General features: G+C 38.1%; 1 protein-coding gene across 1 annotated transcript; it reads right to left on the reverse strand.

Moving 5' to 3' along the window:
- Positions 1-8473: 8473 nt before the first annotated feature.
- Positions 8474-19038, reverse strand: LOC117399861 (mitogen-activated protein kinase kinase kinase 8-like). The gene is made up of 8 exons (XM_033999277.3): positions 18713-19038; positions 17631-17990; positions 15245-15415; positions 13417-13678; positions 12296-12402; positions 11001-11153; positions 9814-10060; positions 8474-8852 (listed from the first exon to the last, which is right to left on the reverse strand). Exons 2-8 carry the CDS (start codon positions 17967-17969, stop codon positions 8725-8727), a joined length of 1407 nt encoding a protein of 468 aa, XP_033855168.2. The 5' UTR covers positions 17970-17990; positions 18713-19038; the 3' UTR covers positions 8474-8724.
- Positions 19039-19361: the final 323 nt, after the last annotated feature.

Raw genomic sequence — 19361 nt, forward strand, 5'->3', positions numbered from 1 at the left:
CTTCCAGCACCCAATAATCTATCGCATGAGTGGAGTTAAAAACTACTGTTAATTAGACAAAGTGTTCTTTATATACTGTACCTAGGGTTGTGTATATGCAGTTAGGATTAGGGTTGTGTAAATCCAGTTAGGGTTAGGGTTGTGTATATGCAGTTAGGGTTAGGGTTGTGTATATGCAGTTAGGGTTAGGGTTGTGTATATGCAGTTAGGGTTAGGGTTGTGTATATGCAGTTAGGGTTAGGGTTGTGTATATCCAGTTAGGGTTAGGGTTGTGTATATGTAGTTAGGGTTAGGGTTGTGTATATGCAGTTAGGGTTAGGGTTGTGTATATGCAGTTATTGTTAGGGTTGTGTATATCCAGTTAGGGTTAGGGTTGTGTATATCCAGTTAGGGTTAGGGTTGTGTATATGCAGTTAGGGTAAGGGTTGTGTATATGCAGTTAGGGTTAGGATTGTGTATATGCAGTTAGGATTAGGGTTGTGTATATGCAGTTAGGATTAGGGTTGTGTATATCCAGTTAGGGTTAGGATTGTGTATATGTAGTTAGGGTTAGGGTTGTGTATATGCAGTTAGGGTTAGAGTTGTGTATATGCAGTTAGGGTTAGGGTTGTGTATATGTAGTTAGGGCTAGGGTTGTGTATATGCAGTTAGGGTTAGGGTTGTGTATATGTAGTTAGGGTTAGGGTTGTGTATATGTAGTTAGGGCTAGGGTTGTGTATATGCAGTTAGGGTTAGGGTTGTGTATATGTAGTTAGGGTTAGGGTTGTGTATATGCAGTTAGGGTTAGAGTTGTGTATATGCAGTTAGGGTTAGGATTGTGTATATGCAGTTAGGGTTAGGATTGTGTATATGCAGTTAGGATTAGGGTTGTGTATATGCAGTTAGGATTAGGGTTGTGTATATCCAGTTAGGGTTAGGGTTGTGTATATGCAGTTAGGATTAGGGTTGTGTATATGCAGTTAGGGTTAGGATTGTGTATATGCAGTTAGGGTTAGGATTGTGTATATGCAGTTAGGATTAGGGTTGTGTATATGCAGTTAGGATTAGGGTTGTGTATATCCAGTTAGGGTTAGGATTGTGTATATGTAGTTAGGGTTAGGGTTGTGTATATGCAGTTAGGGTTAGGATTGTGTATATGCAGTTAGGGTTAGGATTGTGTATATGTAGTTAGGGTTAGGGTTGTGTATATGCAGTTATGGATCAACTGTTTTTTTTTTTATCTACTTCATTTTTTTTTCTATTTCCATGGTCAACCTTTGCCTGCATTTATAAGAAGAGAGCACCATCTGCTGGAGGGAATCCATATTGATGGTTCTACTGTAAGCAATGTACTACCCAGTGATTGAGTATTGAATGTTCATTGTTTATTGAGAATTCGATCCTCAGAGGGCTCATAACATACTGAGATATGTACAGTAGTCTAATGACACAGGAAAGGGAACAGGACAATGTCCTGTGTGACTGTACCTTACACCTGCTGCGCTGGAGGCATGTATTTCCTGCCAATCACAGGTAGCTTTGGTAGGCTTCCATGCTAAATTAGCCACAGGATGTTTACAAAGGTAAGCTTCTGGGGTAGCTGGGGTGTACGGTGGCTCATTGAGGACATGGAAAAAATCTTGTGATCTCCAAATAACTGTTTGAAATGTTGAGATTCTGAGATCATGTATCTTCTAAAGTGGTTAAAACAGCAGGTTCACAGATGTTGATTGCAGGCTGATTGTAGTAACCATGTGACTATGTTAATCATGTGAAATGTATTTATTTATTGCATTTATATAGTGTTTTTTATAGAAAAGTATCACAAAGCACTGTACAGTACATGGCAAAAAAAAGAACAAACCACAATACATTTGTATAGAATGTCACACATATAATAACTGCCACAACCAGACCATTTAAATAACAGTATACACATAATAATAATACAAAAGCAGCAATTTTAAAGTTACATTAAAACCCACTAAGATAAGAAAGCCATTTTATAAAAGTGGGTTTTTAGTCTTGACATTAAAACTGTAACAGTCCCAGCTTCCCTGACAAACAAAGGCAGAGCGTTCCATAATTTAGGAGCTCTACAAGAAAAAAATGACATCGGAAACATGTGTAGAAACTTCACTATCACAGAGGACTCTTATAAGGGTAATGTGTAGCCAACAAATACAAAATGTACACACTCGACAGTTTAGCATGCCTGTTCTTGCTACAAAACAAAGCTATTTTATGTGTCCACTGAGCTCTGTGTTATTATATTTTTTTGCCATTGCTAACAGAAGCATAAAAAGGGAAAAATACTTGCTTTGGAAATTGTTCAATTGAGCACATTTTGTGTTCAGTTTTTTTTTCACATGCTTCTCATTAGCCTAAGAGAAGCAGGGCTGCACTACAGGCTCCCTCACTGCAGAGCAGATGTCAGCCATGGGCAATTCAAAGCTGCTCCATTTCCTGCATTCTTCTAGGCTTCAAATGAGATATGTGGGCCTGTGTGTCATGCCTTGCCAGCTGCAGCGCATTGCCGATCAATCTTAATGAGCTCATTTGTTTACCAAGCCACTTAGTAAGAACAAATCACACATGTTTGTTTTTTCCCCCAAACTTATTATCCCCTGTCTCTCAGTCTGTACACACTTCCGTCTGTGACACCAATGTCACACTTTCATTTGTACGTGTATCTTGAGAACACATGAAGTTCTTCAACACACTGTGAACCAGTCATTTTAATAGAGAGATGAGATGGGGTTAAAAGCTCTAAACCCCGAATGCAGACGGCTCTTTTGTATAGTGGTTAGGACGCTCGCTTGCGGTGTGCAGTGTCGCGGGTCCACACCCATCCTCCACCCTGTTACAACACTAACAGCTTATTTGTGATTCTGAGTTCTGTTTCTCCAATACTGAGTGTTACTCACTTTTCTCTTTAGCAGTTCATGGTTTTGCTTTTGCTTGTGGAAGGCCATAGTTTTGTGAATATCATCCCAGAAAAATCATGTGACTTAATGAGCATTGAATTGTGAATGCTGTACCTGGTGCCAGCAGGGTCTGGAGATCACAGTGTGACATGACAGCAGTGCTCAGGAAGGGCAGTTGAAAGCATGCTTGATTCACAGACAGCTGCTAACAGTCTGGAGCCACCATGCATCATGTCTTCATGCAAGCCTTATGTTATTATTGCAGAGTTTAATAATACATCCCTTAAGTAAGGGTTGAGCTGGAATAAGTGGGGAAACAGTGAAATAAGCCACTGTTTATGAGATCACAAGAAACTGGATTACAGTATTTATCCCACTCAAAAGCATAAAAAAATGGCATTGTCAATTGTCATTGATATTCCACCACTTCAGTTAAACCAAGGTAGTATTAACAATTTAACTGACTTTCAGATAGGAAAAATGCTGACTACTGTGGCTTCAGAGACAGTGGCTTTTTTTGACGTGCAATATTTTGTACAACATTTTATTGGAAAACAAATCAATTATGACATTGTAAAGTAAACATGTCTTAATATTAAAGACCCTGTTGGCCAGCTGTTTGGCCACTCCCAAGTTTGTTGTAGTCCACAAACTGCCCCATGGGCCGACAGACTGATTGCTGAATTCAAAGGTTGCTCTCCCTTTTTAAGAAAACATTTTCTTTAACAGTTACAATTTGTGGACACTATGTGGTACCAAACAATTATTTTTTTTTAAAAAGGATAATAATTAAATTCTCAACTGTAAAATTATTTTGGGAATATTTAGATATAATTCAAAGCCAAAAATGATATCAGATTTTTTTTTTTAATTTAATGAACCCCTTTTGTAGTATCTCTGAGGTATTTGTTGTTTCATGATTCATTTTAAAATCAAAGTATATTATTTTGCATGTTCACAGGTTCCGTTTTGGAAGCACATTGCTTATATATGCATGCATATAATACATGCAAATAATATATATAAATATATTTTATTAAAATGTGGTATAGGGTTAAATATAGTAGAACTTAGAACTTCAGTAACGTCAGAACCAAAACTTGTAATTGACTTTCAGTTAAAAAAATGTGCAGTTTGACTACAGTGGATTTGTTGACAGATTATTTGCTTTCTTTGACATATATGTTGTATGAGGGCAGAGGAAAAAAACATTAGCTCAGCGGAAAAACTGTCAGCTCAGTGGAAAAACTATCAGCTCAGTGGAAAAACTATCAACTTGTCACATTTGGGGAGATGTGGGAAAAGAGCACCTTGTAAAGGGCAGTCAATAATTCTACTGCACGTGATTAATAATAATACTCTGATATGATGTCAAAATTAATTTTTGTTTATGAGATTTGGCCAAGTGTGGCCTGAGTGTGGTTTGTGTTACCTTCCTGTTTTTATAGCCTGTTTATCTTGGTTAGTAGTGTTTTCTTTATTTTATCAGTGCTTCAGTAAACTAAATGAGTCACATCTGAACTGAGGGAATACCAGAAACACTCCTACAGCTCACCAACACATCACGTCGGACTGAATCAAGCCTGGGGATCCCTGTGTTCGGCACGCTGTGTGGTGTCAGGGGTGAGTTGTACAGTCTCCACACACAGTAACCCTAAAGCAGCTCTGCATTGAAAGGATATTTGAAGCAAGCCTGGGGATCCCTGTGTTCGGCACGCTGTGTGGTGTCAGGGGTGAGTTGTACAGTCTCCACACACAGTTACCCTAAAGCAGCTCTGCATTGATATTTGAATCAAGCCTGGGGATCCCTGTGTTCGGCACACTGTGTGGTGTCAGGGGTGTGTCATATAGTCTGAAACGTAGCTTCATGTCCCGCTCCTTGGGAAGTGTTGCATTGTCTGTAGTGCTTTCACAGGTTAGAGAGGCAAACCATCAGTGACTGTTTCTCCTCACTGCATTACAGCTGATCCTACTGGTCAGGGACATGGTGAGCTCAAGCAGACATCTAGTCTTTGTCCTCCAAGTGAGAGTTTGTACTGAACACTATACAGTGAGAGTTTGTACTGACCACTCTACAGTTTTCTATACAGTGAGAGCAGTTTTTTATACAGAGACTTTTCATAAGTTAATACGATGGAGTGTCTATTTACTTTTGACAAGGCTCTGTATTCATTTAAACAAAGGGGAGAGCAACAAAGGTCAAGCCAATCCAATCCATTTAGTTCCAACTACCTGTATATCCAATGTGCCAGTGGTTTTGTGGTTATTTTCTTACTATGAATTTACCATTTCTGTTAGAAATAGCTTATTATCATCCGCATTCAAAGTACGTCACATCTAAGCTATGAAGGTTAAGTTCCGCTTTCATACTGTCACATTTGGAAGCTGTGGTTTGTAGCTGTGGTATGCTGCACGTAATTATTTTACTATGAAAGAGCAAATAAATCTGACTCCACAATCATTTTTAAATGACCTTTTTTTTTTTTACACTAATTCAAGTTGAGTAGCTATTACACTGGCTACATCTTCCCCACTCAATCCAGATTTTAGATGTTTTATTTATTTACCCAAAGCCAACGAAAAACATTTTGACGTTCAAATACAGAATATGCCAAAGCAAAAATAAAACTGGGTTAAAACAAATTTAGGTTTCCAAAATACACGTAGGAAATGCATCATTCTTTTCATCAGAGCTTGAATTTTTTTTTTGTTGAAAAATTATTTTTGAGCTGAACTCTGGAAGTCCCCCATTGCTGGTTTTTAGAAGTTCATCTCATATTGTTTTCTGTTTTCTCTTATTCCCATGGGGGAGGGGGGCGGGGGTCACACTTATTTCACTATAATAATTGCAGCCAACACCCTTAACAGTGATTGTTTTACCTACTTCCAGTTTAAACACCACTTCACTCCACTCACATTTATCCCACTCCAAAAAGCAGTGTTGAGGTATGAACTGACAACATTCTTATCAGTGCATGTCGGGCATGAATGTGCTTTTCATTTAATCTTGCTAGAAAATGACAGCAGAGGAGAGAGTCGGTTTGATAGCTGATCTGCAATATTTCAAAGTGCAGCCTGACCACACCGAAAAATAAAGCTGAGCCAGAGAAGTAAATATTTGTAACTGTAACCAGTTACATTTCTTTCAAATAATTTTACTGTAACTAGTCTTGTTCAAGTAACTTGTAACTGTAATATATTACTTTTTAAAAGTAAGACAGTCTATTACAGTTCATGCCATAGAACTGTGATTAGAAGGAGACGATTGACCTCAACTATACAGACAGCTACCAAGGTATTGTCCAGTAATCTGGGTTTAATTGCAATTCAGAACCAGCAAGCAGTGCTGTATTGTTACATCGTTTCATTTTGATTCTGTCATTCTATTTGAATGTTGCAGTCATCTGTAGGGTGGCAGTGCCCGAAATTGTAGGGCATTCTTAGCTTACAAATAACTATGGAAATAGAAACTCCAGTTAGTTGTATGCAATCTGTTTTATTGACAATCACAGCACAATAAAATATTTTCTTTAATTCACAGTGTAGCCTATTTCAATTCATACTGCGCTACTAATCGTAACAAATCAATTGTGGAAGAAAAATAGTCTGCAGCTGTGGCCAAAAGATTTGCATCACCTACAATTTTAGGATTGAGAATAATAAAATAAAATAAAAAAACGACAAAAGGATATCGCAAAAGTCTACCGGAAGCCATCAACAGTTGTACAGTATTTCATGTTAGATTTCGAAATGTCACATTGTTCAATTAAAGTATATGGAAAACTACAATATGTTAATGTAACATTATACAGCAGATTTAATTTGACTTTATTAAGCAAAATTAGCGAATTCTATTAGGTGATGCAAACATTTTGGCCATAGTTGTGTATGTCATTTCCAACACAAAGAAATAATGCTAAACAACGCATATTATTCACATTCCCACCCAATAGGATGTACAGCACAAAGCTATAATATTCATAGATTTTTTATACAAACATGTTGCATGTTAAATATAACATTTGGTAATCTACATAGCAATTACAACACAGAGGCTGTTTCCATAGGAACAACGAGATACTAATAAGTCAAAGTTACATTCTGAATAAACCAGATATTAGAGAGGCCCGAAGCACTGTTTGCTGAGTAAACAGATACAGTTTATACAAACTGTAAACCAAGATAAAAGTACAGCACATGTGATTTTCTATTAGAAACATTTACTGAACATTTAAAGATTCTTACATTTAAAAAGACTCGCAGATTTTTCATGTGCAGTACTAGAACCTATTTAGGCTATAATGCACCAATAATGGTTATGTATTTGTATATATTATTCTTAGTTTATTTTTTTATTATAGTTCATTGCCTTCCCACATATTAAAGCTACAGTGTCCTACAATCACATTCAATTTCACACTAAAATATGAATCTGGATTACCATTTACTATAGTAATCACATACCAGAGATTGTTGGTTTACTAGTTAGTTTGAATTACTGGTAGTTTTAGTTGCAGGCATACAAGCTTGAATCTTTTTTCCACATGCTTATAGTCTTGTTTGTTTTTTATACTGATAATATTTTACAAAATAATATTTTCAACAATGTTCTTAAGCAGAAGTAGAATATATATATATATGGTGGCAGCAGTGTGGAGTAGTGGTTAGGGCTCTGGACTCTTGACCGGAGGGTTGTGGGTTCAATCCCCAGTGGGGGACACTGCTGTTGTACCCTTGAGCAAGGTACTTTACCTAGATTGCTCCAGTAATAACCCAACTGTATAAATGGGTAATTGTATGTAAAAATAATGTGATATCTTGTAACAATTGTAAGTCGCTCTGGATAAGGGCGTCTGCTAAGAAATAAATAATAATAATAATATATATATATATATATATATATATATATATATATATATATATATATATATATATATATATATACATACAGGTAGTGGATAAAAAAATGGAAACACCAATGTCCAGTCACTTAATAGGGCGTTGGGCCACTATGGTATCTCGCTCTGGAGTTCTCGGCGGACCGTTTTTGAAAAACGCCCCAGGTTGAAATTTGCAGTCAATTGATCTGCAGTTGCTTGCCTGTTTTGCCATGCACTTCGAATTAATGCACAGACATCACGATCCTGGAGTATGCGCTTCCACCCACTGTTGCCCTTTGCTGATGACGTCTTTCCCTCGGAGTTCCATGTCGACATCACCTTAGACACCGTTGCTCGTGAAACATCAGCAAGTTGAGCTGTCTTGGTCACTGAAGCTCCTGCCAAAAGCACCCCAACAATCACCCCTCTTTCAAAGTCACTGAGGTCTCCTCTTGCAGCCATGCTAGCCATAAGTATAGTCAACCAGGCCTGTCCAGCATTTTTATACATGACCCTAAGCATGCTGGGATGTTATTTGCTTAATTAACGCATGAGCCACACCTATGTGGAAGCCCTTGCTTTCAATATACTTGGTGTCCCTCATTTATCAATTTTTTTGTCCACTAGCTGCATATATATATATATATATATATATATATATATATATATATATATATATATAAATGGAATATATATATATATATATATATATATAAGCCATACACCTAGACACAATCTCAGTTCCTCACTTGTAATGACATCAGTTTCACTTGTGACTCAACCTCATTCATCTGCGGTACACATCAGTACTAACACACTGGTGATGTAATACTAGCTACATCAGCTGATAAAGCTGAACTGCTTAACTGCCACGGCACTGACTCAGGAGTGTATAGTGAATGAGATCTTCATGGATACTTGTGGATCTGCGGGTGCTGTTAGCCGTATTCAGATGCTGGAGGTCCTCTTACAATGTTGTAATAGCCAGCCAGTGCCCCCAGGTCAATATACAAAGATCCTTTTCTCTTTACAGCCATTGACTCCTCATTGCTGCATACTGAAGAACCTGCAAGAAAAGATTGATTCCTGTAAGTGTTTGTGCTACAAAATCTTTCCCGCTCATCAGAAGTTAGGCTAATCAACACAGTGCTGTAATGCAAGATTAAATACCGGACCCCTGTTTTGGCACCCAATCACAGCTTTAAGCTGAAAGTTGAATTTTCACATTTTCCTTTTTAAATAATTAAGTCTAATACATTTTGACATGCATGTGTATAGAAATAACTGCCATGTACTCCCTACATTGGACAAGCTATATTCTCTGTCTGTACTAGCACATGGCTAATTTAAATACCATTTTCAGATTTATTAATGATAAATATGTTGAAGCATTCACTCTCCTCTTACTTTGTCGAAGCCGAAGCAATAAACCACACAGAATCATACAAAGCAAGTTATTCTGTTTAAGCTGTTGCATACACATAATGTACTAAATGTACATAAAAAGGAATACGTTTGTAGAACTTTGTTTTAAGTGTAAATCTGCAGCTGCATAAGGAAAGTGTCTTCATGTCTGAAGCCTGTTTCTAAATGGCTGGCCTTTACATTTGCATTTCACACAATTGTGTCAATATTTTTTTTGTCGATATATCCGCCTCCTGGTGGTAATCCATAAACAAATGAAGAAGCAATTAATATTATGCAGAGGTGGGTAAATTCCACTTGTTCTATGACTGGTTCTGCTTTTCTAGAACGACACTTTTAAAATGATAATGTGCTAAAAATCTGCAGAATCAGGTTCCTCCTAAATTCATTCTGAATTACAGGAATTATCCAACCAGTAGTAAGTCTCACCAGACTCTGAAAGACTTTCCAACTTTTGTTGGAAGCGAGCCAAAGAAAATTGGTCAGTTCTGATGGGCGTGATTTCAGGCACGGGATAACTTGAGAAACACATTTCAACACTGTGGTTCTACAGAGCCAGTGGATCCCCCCTCCCCTGAAATGTGATGTTCCGCTATACGCACCACTCTTGGTGTCAGGCAGCTCGGACTCCTGCCTCACCAGCAGACGGGTTCTGTCACAGAGAGCCGAGTCCAGGCTCCAGCAGCGCGGCTGATCCTCTCTGGGAGGGTGTAAAGCCTCATCCTTCAGCAGCTCCGATGCACACAGACGGTGATGGGGGTTTCTCTCCAGAGCTCCTTCCAGGAACCGCCTCATGGTGGGGCTGCAGTCTTCAGCAATGTCCTCCAAAGGTGGGGCCTGCTTGTGGATCTAAAAAGGAATCAAAACCATGTACTGCTTGCAGGTCAGGTATGTGGCTTACCTTTATAAAAATTAACCACTGTAATGGTGCAGTTTACTATGCATTCACTGGCTTGGACTATGCAGTTCCCATCCTATGCTTCTACATGATTTCACTATTCTTTATTAAATTTTACAATGAGTCTACCATACCAAAGTAACGTTTTATATAGTTGTAAACTACTGACAGATGGTGCAACGATAAACATGGTTGGTTCCAATGGAGTACAAACTCAAGACTATTCCTTATCAAACATCAGCAGGTGTGTTTAATCTTGGATACAGAAGCACTTGCCAGCCAATAATCTATTATCAGCCCTCTAAGAAAAAAAGGAATAAGTAGAATGAGGAACTGCCTTCATTTTTGGTTTCATTTATTCAAAATACAGAACTAAGAAGCATGCATGAAACCAAGATATGTTTTTAACTCATGCTAGGACAACACGGAGAAAAGGAACCATCACACCATTATCAATTAAAATATATTATAACAAATATACTTATATTCTTTTTAAGGGACTAGTAACCAGTGCTTTCTTTATTTCTTTGTGACAATGTGACTTTTACCTCAGCCCCTCAGGTAACATCATTAAACAGCTGTGACAAGTGATACAGATAATACAAAAAAAAATTGCTTTTTTTTAAATTTAGTTTTGTGACAGTTACACGTGTAAAGTATGGGAACAGCAAATGACTTTTTACCAAACATCACTTGGTAATAACCATGGCTAACCACATAAATGTACAGTAAATGTATAGCTTTAACAAGGTAAATCACGGTAAACACATTGTGGAAACTTTTATAAAGGTGGATAAAGCAATAAAAAATGAAAAATAAACCCCACACTGCATGAATTCAATTAAAATGGGGTTCAAAGTGATTTCCAGTACTCCTGACAGTGATACCTACAATGTACAGGTAGGAGGGGTAGGCTGAGCGTGGGTATCTCTTCACCCAGGGAGGGCTGCCAGTCTGCATGTGGATGACCGTTGCACCCAGGCTGTAAATATCAGACTTTGTTGTATGGCCTCTGCAAAGGACCACCTCAGGGCTCATGTAGAGCTGGAAAAAAATGTCATTGACAATTAGACAGGACCAATTAAACTACCCTTTCCCCTCCTTATTCAAGTCCCCTGGTAGCGCTAGGCAGCAACCTGTACTAAACTGAAATCTTCTAAATGCGATCATATTAAGAACACACCTCTCTAACCCAAAATGTTTCCTGCAGAAAATTATTAGATACAAACTTAAGAACTGGGCCCACTGCAATGACAATTTCTTGTTTACCAAAGGTGTCTTGGAGCAACATTTCTGGTAGATCTGGTATAGTGATTGACTTCTTGGCAGTATTAGCTGTTCTGCAACTGCAAACTGTTGCAGAACAGGGTTAAATTTTTGTAAAGTGCAGCGTGGCTTCCAGGAACTCAGATAAAGAAAGCGAGACATGTGCATATCACATTGTGAGGAAACATGCACCACTGTTTCTAGCTGGTCTGAAAACCAAACAGCTCAGTCCATTATCATTTATTAGCCTCTCGTATATAAAGCTGGGAATTCCTGTCTGTGAAACCCTCAGGTTCTGCAGGGCCTGGTATTTACATTTCCTTCAGGTACTGTGGACTTTCTGCTCGTATCACCAAAGCTTCATTTTACTCTCTTAAATTGCTGAACACAATTAACTGGTTTTGCAAGACTGGAAGTGGATGTCATGAACATGTCGAGCAAACAGATCTATTATTGTCTCAAACACTTCTGAACCCAATGGAGTTACATAACCAGTTACTTTACAAAAAGAACATTACTTTGGCAAACAAGAAGCCCTCAAAAATCCTGTTTTGTTTGCCCGGAGATGGTTTAAAACCCCAATAATTATTTGCACAATCCAAGTCTATGTTTAGGAAGCTTCGAGGAAGTGAGAGTTATGGCATTTCAACAGGAACAAATAAAAAAATTAAAAAAACATTTCCACAGATTTGTAGCTGGTATTTTTTTTCAGTATCATTCTTGCATGCACAAGGCCAATACATCGAGGTCTTCTGTTAACCAAATGCTTTTATAATAGAGCACCAAACATTGAGCAGCTCCCCTCTGCTCCTCTCGTGGGATCTGTCAGGAGGGGAACTGTGATGTTGAAATGAAATTGAAAGAGCACCAGGACTGCTCCTCGTGTTATTAACAAGCACGTGGACAGTGGCGCTGCTTACCTCTGTTCCACGAAGATCCCTCGGTACATACACATCTTCTGTCATTTGCACACTGAGTCCAAAATCCACTAGAACAGCTTTTGCCGACATCAGCACGATATTGCTGGCTGTAACAAAATGAATCAAGCAAGTTCAGCTTCAGCATTCCTTCTCTTAATTGCTCATGAACATACAAAGAGCAGCATGGCCTTCCTTTGTGTGGAGGCTTATACAGTAAATGCTTAATGCATTATACCTTGTTAAAAGTATAGGAAACCATAGCCAAAAAAAAGCATACTAAAGTGTGGATAAGCATGGTTTAAGCAAGGCAAGGCATTGTACCACAATGACCATCCAAGTTACCATGGGGATGGGAAATTCCACTTCTACTGCTTATCTGTTTCAGTGGCAGTGCCTCAGTAATGAAACTATCTAACAGTTTACCAGATGTAGCAATGAAACAGTTAAGAAATGATCCGGCATTGATGACTTCAATGAGCACAGAGCTGGTGTAACTGCAATACACACATACAGTAGTGTTCTTTATGAAATATGGGTTACATGTACAGTAATAATTAGTTGGTAAATGAAATTAATTGTTGATGCTGCAGTCATTTGCATCAAGTGCTACAACGTGGTTATAGTATATACAGTAGAAGCATTTGCCATGGTTACTACATTTAAGACACTATTTGTATTACGGCCAAAGGTTAGCTCATGGGTGTGTGCAGTCTTCTGCAGAGCACCTGGAAAATCAGTTATGCAGTTAAGCTAGTTCTTATCTTGTCTGTTTACTACTAGATGTGTATATGCACGTTTGTCTATTTGTAATTAGGTACTAATTTTACCCATTACAGCCAATGTATTATTCTTTATCTATTTTTAGTGTAGATTTGTAACAGCACACTGCTGTGGGTTTCCAGGATAACCTTGTAAATTAAATTAAAAAAACAAAAAATAATTCTACCAGACCTATTTATACAAATATAAGCATGCTGCTCTATGTAATTACTGATGGGTTTGATTCTTCCTTCAATGTGAAGATGTGTGTAGTGGTCATCCTGCAGGATTGCATTGTAAATATCCCCCTTTGTAAACAAGCTGCAAATTGCACAGTTGTAAAATCAAGAAGGATTGCTCACGTTTTATATCGTGGTGTATAACTTTCTGGGAATGCAGGTAGTCAAGGGCTTTGAGAACCTGTTTGGTGACCCAGATGACCTCAAACTCTCTCATGGGCCCGCAGCTCTCCAGCTTTTCCATGACTGAACCCCCTTCTCCTGCCTCCATGAACAGGTGGATCGACATGTCCCACAGCAGGGCTCCATACAGCTCTGCAATGTTCTCGTGGCGGAACCGGGCTTGGATTTCAACATCAGCTGGTCTGAAATGTTCCACAGGAATCTGGAATATAGAGATCACAGATAAAGCTGATTTGGTGATGGGTCGGCATTATTTCTTATTTTCATTATGATCAGAGAACTTGGCATGGTCCACAGTAACACCAAATTGACCAAACAATTACCACTATGCAAAGTTTACACTGGTTTTCTTAAAAGAGAACAAATGTTGACCTTAACAACTCGTCTTGCTAGTTTTGTAACATGAGCAGTGTGTTTTACATTTTACAAAAAAAGTGCTAACTTGACAAATACTTTGCGAACATGGTCCCCAGTATAGTTTCAAAACAACTATTGCACAATTCCACACCCCGACTTTTGGTTTGATGTTATATTTACTTTGGCATTTAACATTAAGGAAGTAAACTAAAAGAAATCCTCAAAAATAAAGACATAAGAAAATCTATTCTTTAGAAATTACATAATCTGTCTTTTCTTTAAATGAATATTGTTACATTTTAATTTGTGTCCTTAACCACACGAAAACAAGGGACCAAAACTGATTTACAATTTTGAGGGATGGTCAAAGCATTTTTGGGCCCTACTAATAATTACAGATGCTGACATTTCAGCCAGTATTTATACTGTAAAGGGAGTTTCCTCCGAGTTTCCTGAGTGGTAAAAATGTTACTTTCAGATTCCATTCTTGTTTCCTGTCCTCAACGAGAAATTATTCAGTCAATGGCCGTTCACTGTTAAATCTGGGGTCTCTGTGTAAAGACCTGTTTTAGCTGTATAGTATTTGTGGCAAAGCTTCACTACATGTAGATCAAAACGTGTTTTATAGTCAGAGGCATTTTTAAAGAATCTGCAGATATATCTTGACTGAAACCGAGAGCTTTGTGTTACATGTCTGACCGCAGCAGCAGTGCTCAGCCTAGCAGTCTAGCTACCATTGTAACTGAGCCATCTATCCAAATGATAGAAACTGTCTGTAGAGGAACAGCGCTTGCTGAAACCACTGCCATTACCTTTGTACAGTAACAAAATACATACTGTACATGCATTGTAGTGTCCCGTAAGAAGGTTGCTTACCAATATGGTTTCTGCAGATTACTGAAATCACTCATGCAGTTGCAGACTGCAATGCTAAACTGCTATAACATATTGAAATATACAGTATAGTTTATTTAAGCTTCAGTCGAACTGCACTCATGTAATTTGTCCCATTTTAAGACACTGCAGTTAAAAAGCAATGGTCCTTCTTTCTGGTTTTTTTTTATCAATTATATACTGCATTCTGTTAAAGCTATTCCTCTTTACCTTTAATGCAATATAATTGTGCATTTGACATCCTACAAATCTGACAAATCAGTTTTATCACAATATATAGTAGAGCCTTATTACTGTGTACATTTTACTTAAATGAACCTGTACATTTAGTTCTCTACTAATTAACTTGTATATATATTTTTTTCTTCTCTATTATTGCGTTTATGGAATTACACAGCTTTGTAATACACTCCCTGTTGTTTTTCTCTTTAAATAATTTATGCTATAACACTTTCTATGGGGCAGAGAAATGCATGACCGTTCACCTAGAAAGTGAACATTCCTGGATTACACATACCAGTTTGCATGCCATTCGTTTTCTCGTCCGAGTGTCCTGAGCCAGGTGGACTTTCCCGAAAGCTCCCCTGGGAATGTGATCCGAGCCAATGTTCCTGTAGGTCAGTTTCCATGGAAACAGCATCACGTCTGAGTCAATCTGATAGCGCCCGTTCTTTACTGCCATGTCCTTCTGGGAAAGGAAAGGTCAGCAGAAACTGAGAAGCCAGTGAAGCTGAATTCCTGTGTTCTTCGGATCAGTGACAGAAACTGTGAACTTCTTTCTACTCAGTACTTTCATAAAGGTACAGAGATTAAATGTAGTGCAAAGACGTAAGAAACGACTTACTGCTGGCATTGTGAGAGACTGTCTTCATTTGGTCTTTAAACCACAAACCAGGGGAGACACATTCAGAGTGTCCTCCTAATTGCAGTCCCTGAATTGCATAGTTAACAGCTACATTTTTCTAAAGTGTACCCATATTGTTTGCTGATTATAGCAAACTGCAATCCAAAAATGTCTATAGGAGGGTAGGAGTGTACGAATAAAGTTTTGTGAAGATTGGCGCAAGACCAAAGCAGTTTTTGTGTTCACCGTGTAGAGTGTGGCAGAAAGCCAGCCAGACTGATTGACGGACAGGTGTGCTCAACACATAAGGGCCTCAAACTTTGCACTGGTTCAAGCAGAACAAAAATCAAGCCCGCTATACCACAGTGTGTGAACTGTATGGTTGATTAAAGCTTAATTGTACAATACTGGTAAAGGTCTTACAATGGCTGCCAAAAGGGTAAAGCTATATATTTTCTTAGGAGTATTTAATACTGAATATAAAGAATCTCTCTGACATGGTTAAGGGATATTAACAGCAGAAGTAGCACTCAGGGGGGTGCTAAATTAATCACACAAATACACAAGTCATGTGAGGAGCAACTCATGTACACACAATTGTGCACTATGAATGGCAGATACAGTACAGTATGTCCTCTTTGTATGCCCTGTACCTCTGTTGTTTAAAAACAGAAACACATAAATGTTGTGATAAGCCGTAAAAGAAGCAGTGAAAGAGAAGTTGCGGGCTTCTTGCTTTCGAGTCCAGAGTAGAGTAGTTTATTGAAGATAAAAGTTCCGAGTTGCAAAGTTACAACCAGACATCTTAAAGGTTACATGGTGACAACGGTTTGCAGGTATCCCCTCTCCAAGCACGGAGCAGAGCAATCAATACAAAGAACATTTTAGTATTCTCTGTTTAAATGCAGTCTTTCAGTGACATCATGATTTTTCTTTAAACCAATCAGACAAAGACACAAATCTCTTATCACTTGGTTAATTGTCCATTGTCCTATCCCTAGCTTCCAAGCATCTGGTTCAATCCAGTTTCTCTTTGAAGTAGCTAGTTTTTAGAACCCTCCAGAGAAAACCTGTTTTATATCTAGTCTGTAAATATGTTTAACAATGTGCTGGTACCTCTAACACAAAAACAATGAACCATCCTAAATGGCAAATGCCTTTCTTGTTAGAACTGGACATCAAAGGAGAGGCCAACACCTATTTCAGATTGTCTTGAAGCCTTGTCCTAGCCAAGACAAAAGTGACCAGAAAGATCTTTATCAACTTACTGTCTAACTAGGAATTTAACCAGAATCTGACTTAATCTTTAACCCATTCTGTGAGCAGTTGTACATGAAGACCAAAAATTAATTTATATCTAAATAAAATGTTCCAACACACACATGAAGCTTTACGGTACTAATTAATCACTAGACATTTTTTTAAAGCAGCAGCTTTTGGAAAGTGGCAAATAATCTAAAAGAATCCTCAAATACAGTATGTGTTAGTTCAATCTATGCATTAGCAAAAAACATCATAGAATACTGTATATACAATTGTGCTTATATCTACTTCTACTCCTATAACCCCTTACCCCACAAGACACAGGAATTAATTAATCTTATTAGTTTACAACAGGACCATACATAAATGGGGCTTGAGGTCACTGTAGAGTATACAAGCTGCACAGTAAACTGGGCTACGGTATTTTACAGCATTTGCAGATGAATTCATAGCTGTGTTTATAGCAGTGTGGAGTAGTGGTTAGGGCTCTGGACTCTTGACCGGAGGGTCGTGGGTTCAAATCCCGGTGGGGACACTGCTGCTGTACCCTTGAGCAAGGTACTTTACCTAGATTGCTCCAGTAAAAACCCAACTGTATAAATGGGTAATTGTATGTAAAAATAATGTGATATCTTGTTACAATTGTAAGTCGCCCTGGATAAGGGCGTCAGCTAAGAAATAAATAATAATAATAACATTTTCAACAGATAAGATATCCAAACAAAACATGAAATTCAACGTAATAGTGCCATAAGCATAGATAAAGAGTGCAATAAAACTTGAGTTTCGATCTTACCTTATTCAACACTACACCCATCTCGTGTTTCTGGTGCTGAAGAGTAGTCTGTGGTGTGTTTGACACCCAGTTTGCAAAAGATAACAAGTCATTAACTGTTCCATATTTCATGCAGACCCCCAACAAACTTGGTTTGTCATCATCGCTATCATCCAGCAGCAATGAACTGGCAGTCTCCTCGATTTCATCCATTTCTTCTTGGGCCATTGACACCAAGCTCTCCTCAATGACTGCAGTGTCTTCAGGTGGATAGAGATGCCCCATAACGTCAATAAAATCTTCCAAATTCATGTGAGCCAACAGGAGTTCTATCCTAGCATTTTCATTCGCATACTCCATAACTGCTTCTCTTTACTGCCCCTGAAATGAAACATTGGTGAACTAACATTACTCAGGGCTGGGAGAGATGTGACGCCCTACATTCTACTTCTGCCACTTTCTGAAAGAAATCCAACGCGTGATGGAAGCGCATGAACAGAATAGAGGAGGAGCTATATTTTCCTGTCTGTCTATTTTCCTAGCAAATTGAGGGACTCTTTCACGGGGTATTATATTAGGGAAGCCCCAGGGACCTTCAACCACCCACACACACACACAGCTTCCACAGAAAATTGATCATACAGACCCACAAAAAAAGCTAATCTTCAAAAAAAAAAATGCTCTGGTGTTACTATGACTAGTGATCTCTCCCTTTTGAATTGTAATTCCCTCAACAAATCGGAATAAGGTGAAAAGCCATCATTTATTTTCCTGTCGAAATAAAGGACGCTACTGTTTCTTTTTTTATTTTTAACATAAGAAATTTAAATACCCGTACTTCACGATAGTTTGTTTCCCTTCATAACTGGTTTAAACATTTGGTTGCTATATAAACCTACATTTACTTATTAAACGCAGGATCAAATAATGAAACTCCCAATACATTTAAACCCATTTCTGATGCAAATGTATTGACATTTGTATCAATATGTAAAATATCAGTACATTAAAACTGGGTCGTCAATAAAAAGTAAACGAGTTACATATTATGTACCCCTTGTCGATTTAGAAGGAAATAATAATAACCATAAGAAATGTTTTACCTTTTTTTAATCTCAGCAGCCTTCTGTTATTCCATTGTGTACTACGCTGCGAATAGAATGTGAAGTATCGGTCAGAGCTTCATGACGCGGTGGGCAGAACCTTGGCGTTAGACAAATAATATGTCCCCTTAAAACATTGAGGAAGTGAAATTTAAAAAAAAAACTCTACCCTGTTCTGTATCTTCAATTTGGTTTTAAGTTGGTAAGGCGCTGTGTCTGCCTTTATGAAAAGACAGACAAGTGGTAGAAAGCACTTGAGACTGTACAGTATTGTTGTTTTTCGAATGTTGTTATTAAACTATCCCATGTGTATTGAGTTAATGTGTCAGGAAACTGAGAGTTTCTGACTGGAAACTCCCAGGTTTCTGACACATTAACTCAATACGCCCTCTGAGTTACATTACTTCACGTTGTTCTTCGTGCCACACGTAGGGGAAGTAGAATGTGAGTTAGTTAGATAGCATTGACATTCAACAATGTACATTCATAGACTGTAACGTCAGCATAGAATACATCACAAACTGAAAAATGTCATATAACCACAAGCAGTTAGTAACATAAGTACGAGATACTGCGGCAAGATAAACGTAAGGAGATCATGTTTCCGGTAGAGTTTTTATTTGCGTCTGTTTATTCCCACAGTCCCGAC

Source organism: Acipenser ruthenus, chromosome 4 (genome assembly GCF_902713425.1).
Source record: "Acipenser ruthenus chromosome 4, fAciRut3.2 maternal haplotype, whole genome shotgun sequence".
Lineage (NCBI taxonomy): Eukaryota > Metazoa > Chordata > Actinopteri > Acipenseriformes > Acipenseridae > Acipenser > Acipenser ruthenus.

Bases quoted from the DNA above. Each gene is read 5' to 3' on its own strand.
- LOC117399861 (XM_033999277.3), bottom strand. From the start codon at position 17,969: ATGGAGTATGCGAATGAAAATGCTAGGATAGAACTCCTGTTGGCTCAC. The intron at 15,416-17,630 runs GTAAGATCGAAA...TTCCTTTCCCAG, and splicing joins TGGGTGTAGTGTTGAATAAG to AAGGACATGGCAGTAAAGAA. The intron at 13,679-15,244 runs GTATGTGTAATC...TCTATATTCCAG, and splicing joins AACGAATGGCATGCAAACTG to ATTCCTGTGGAACATTTCAG.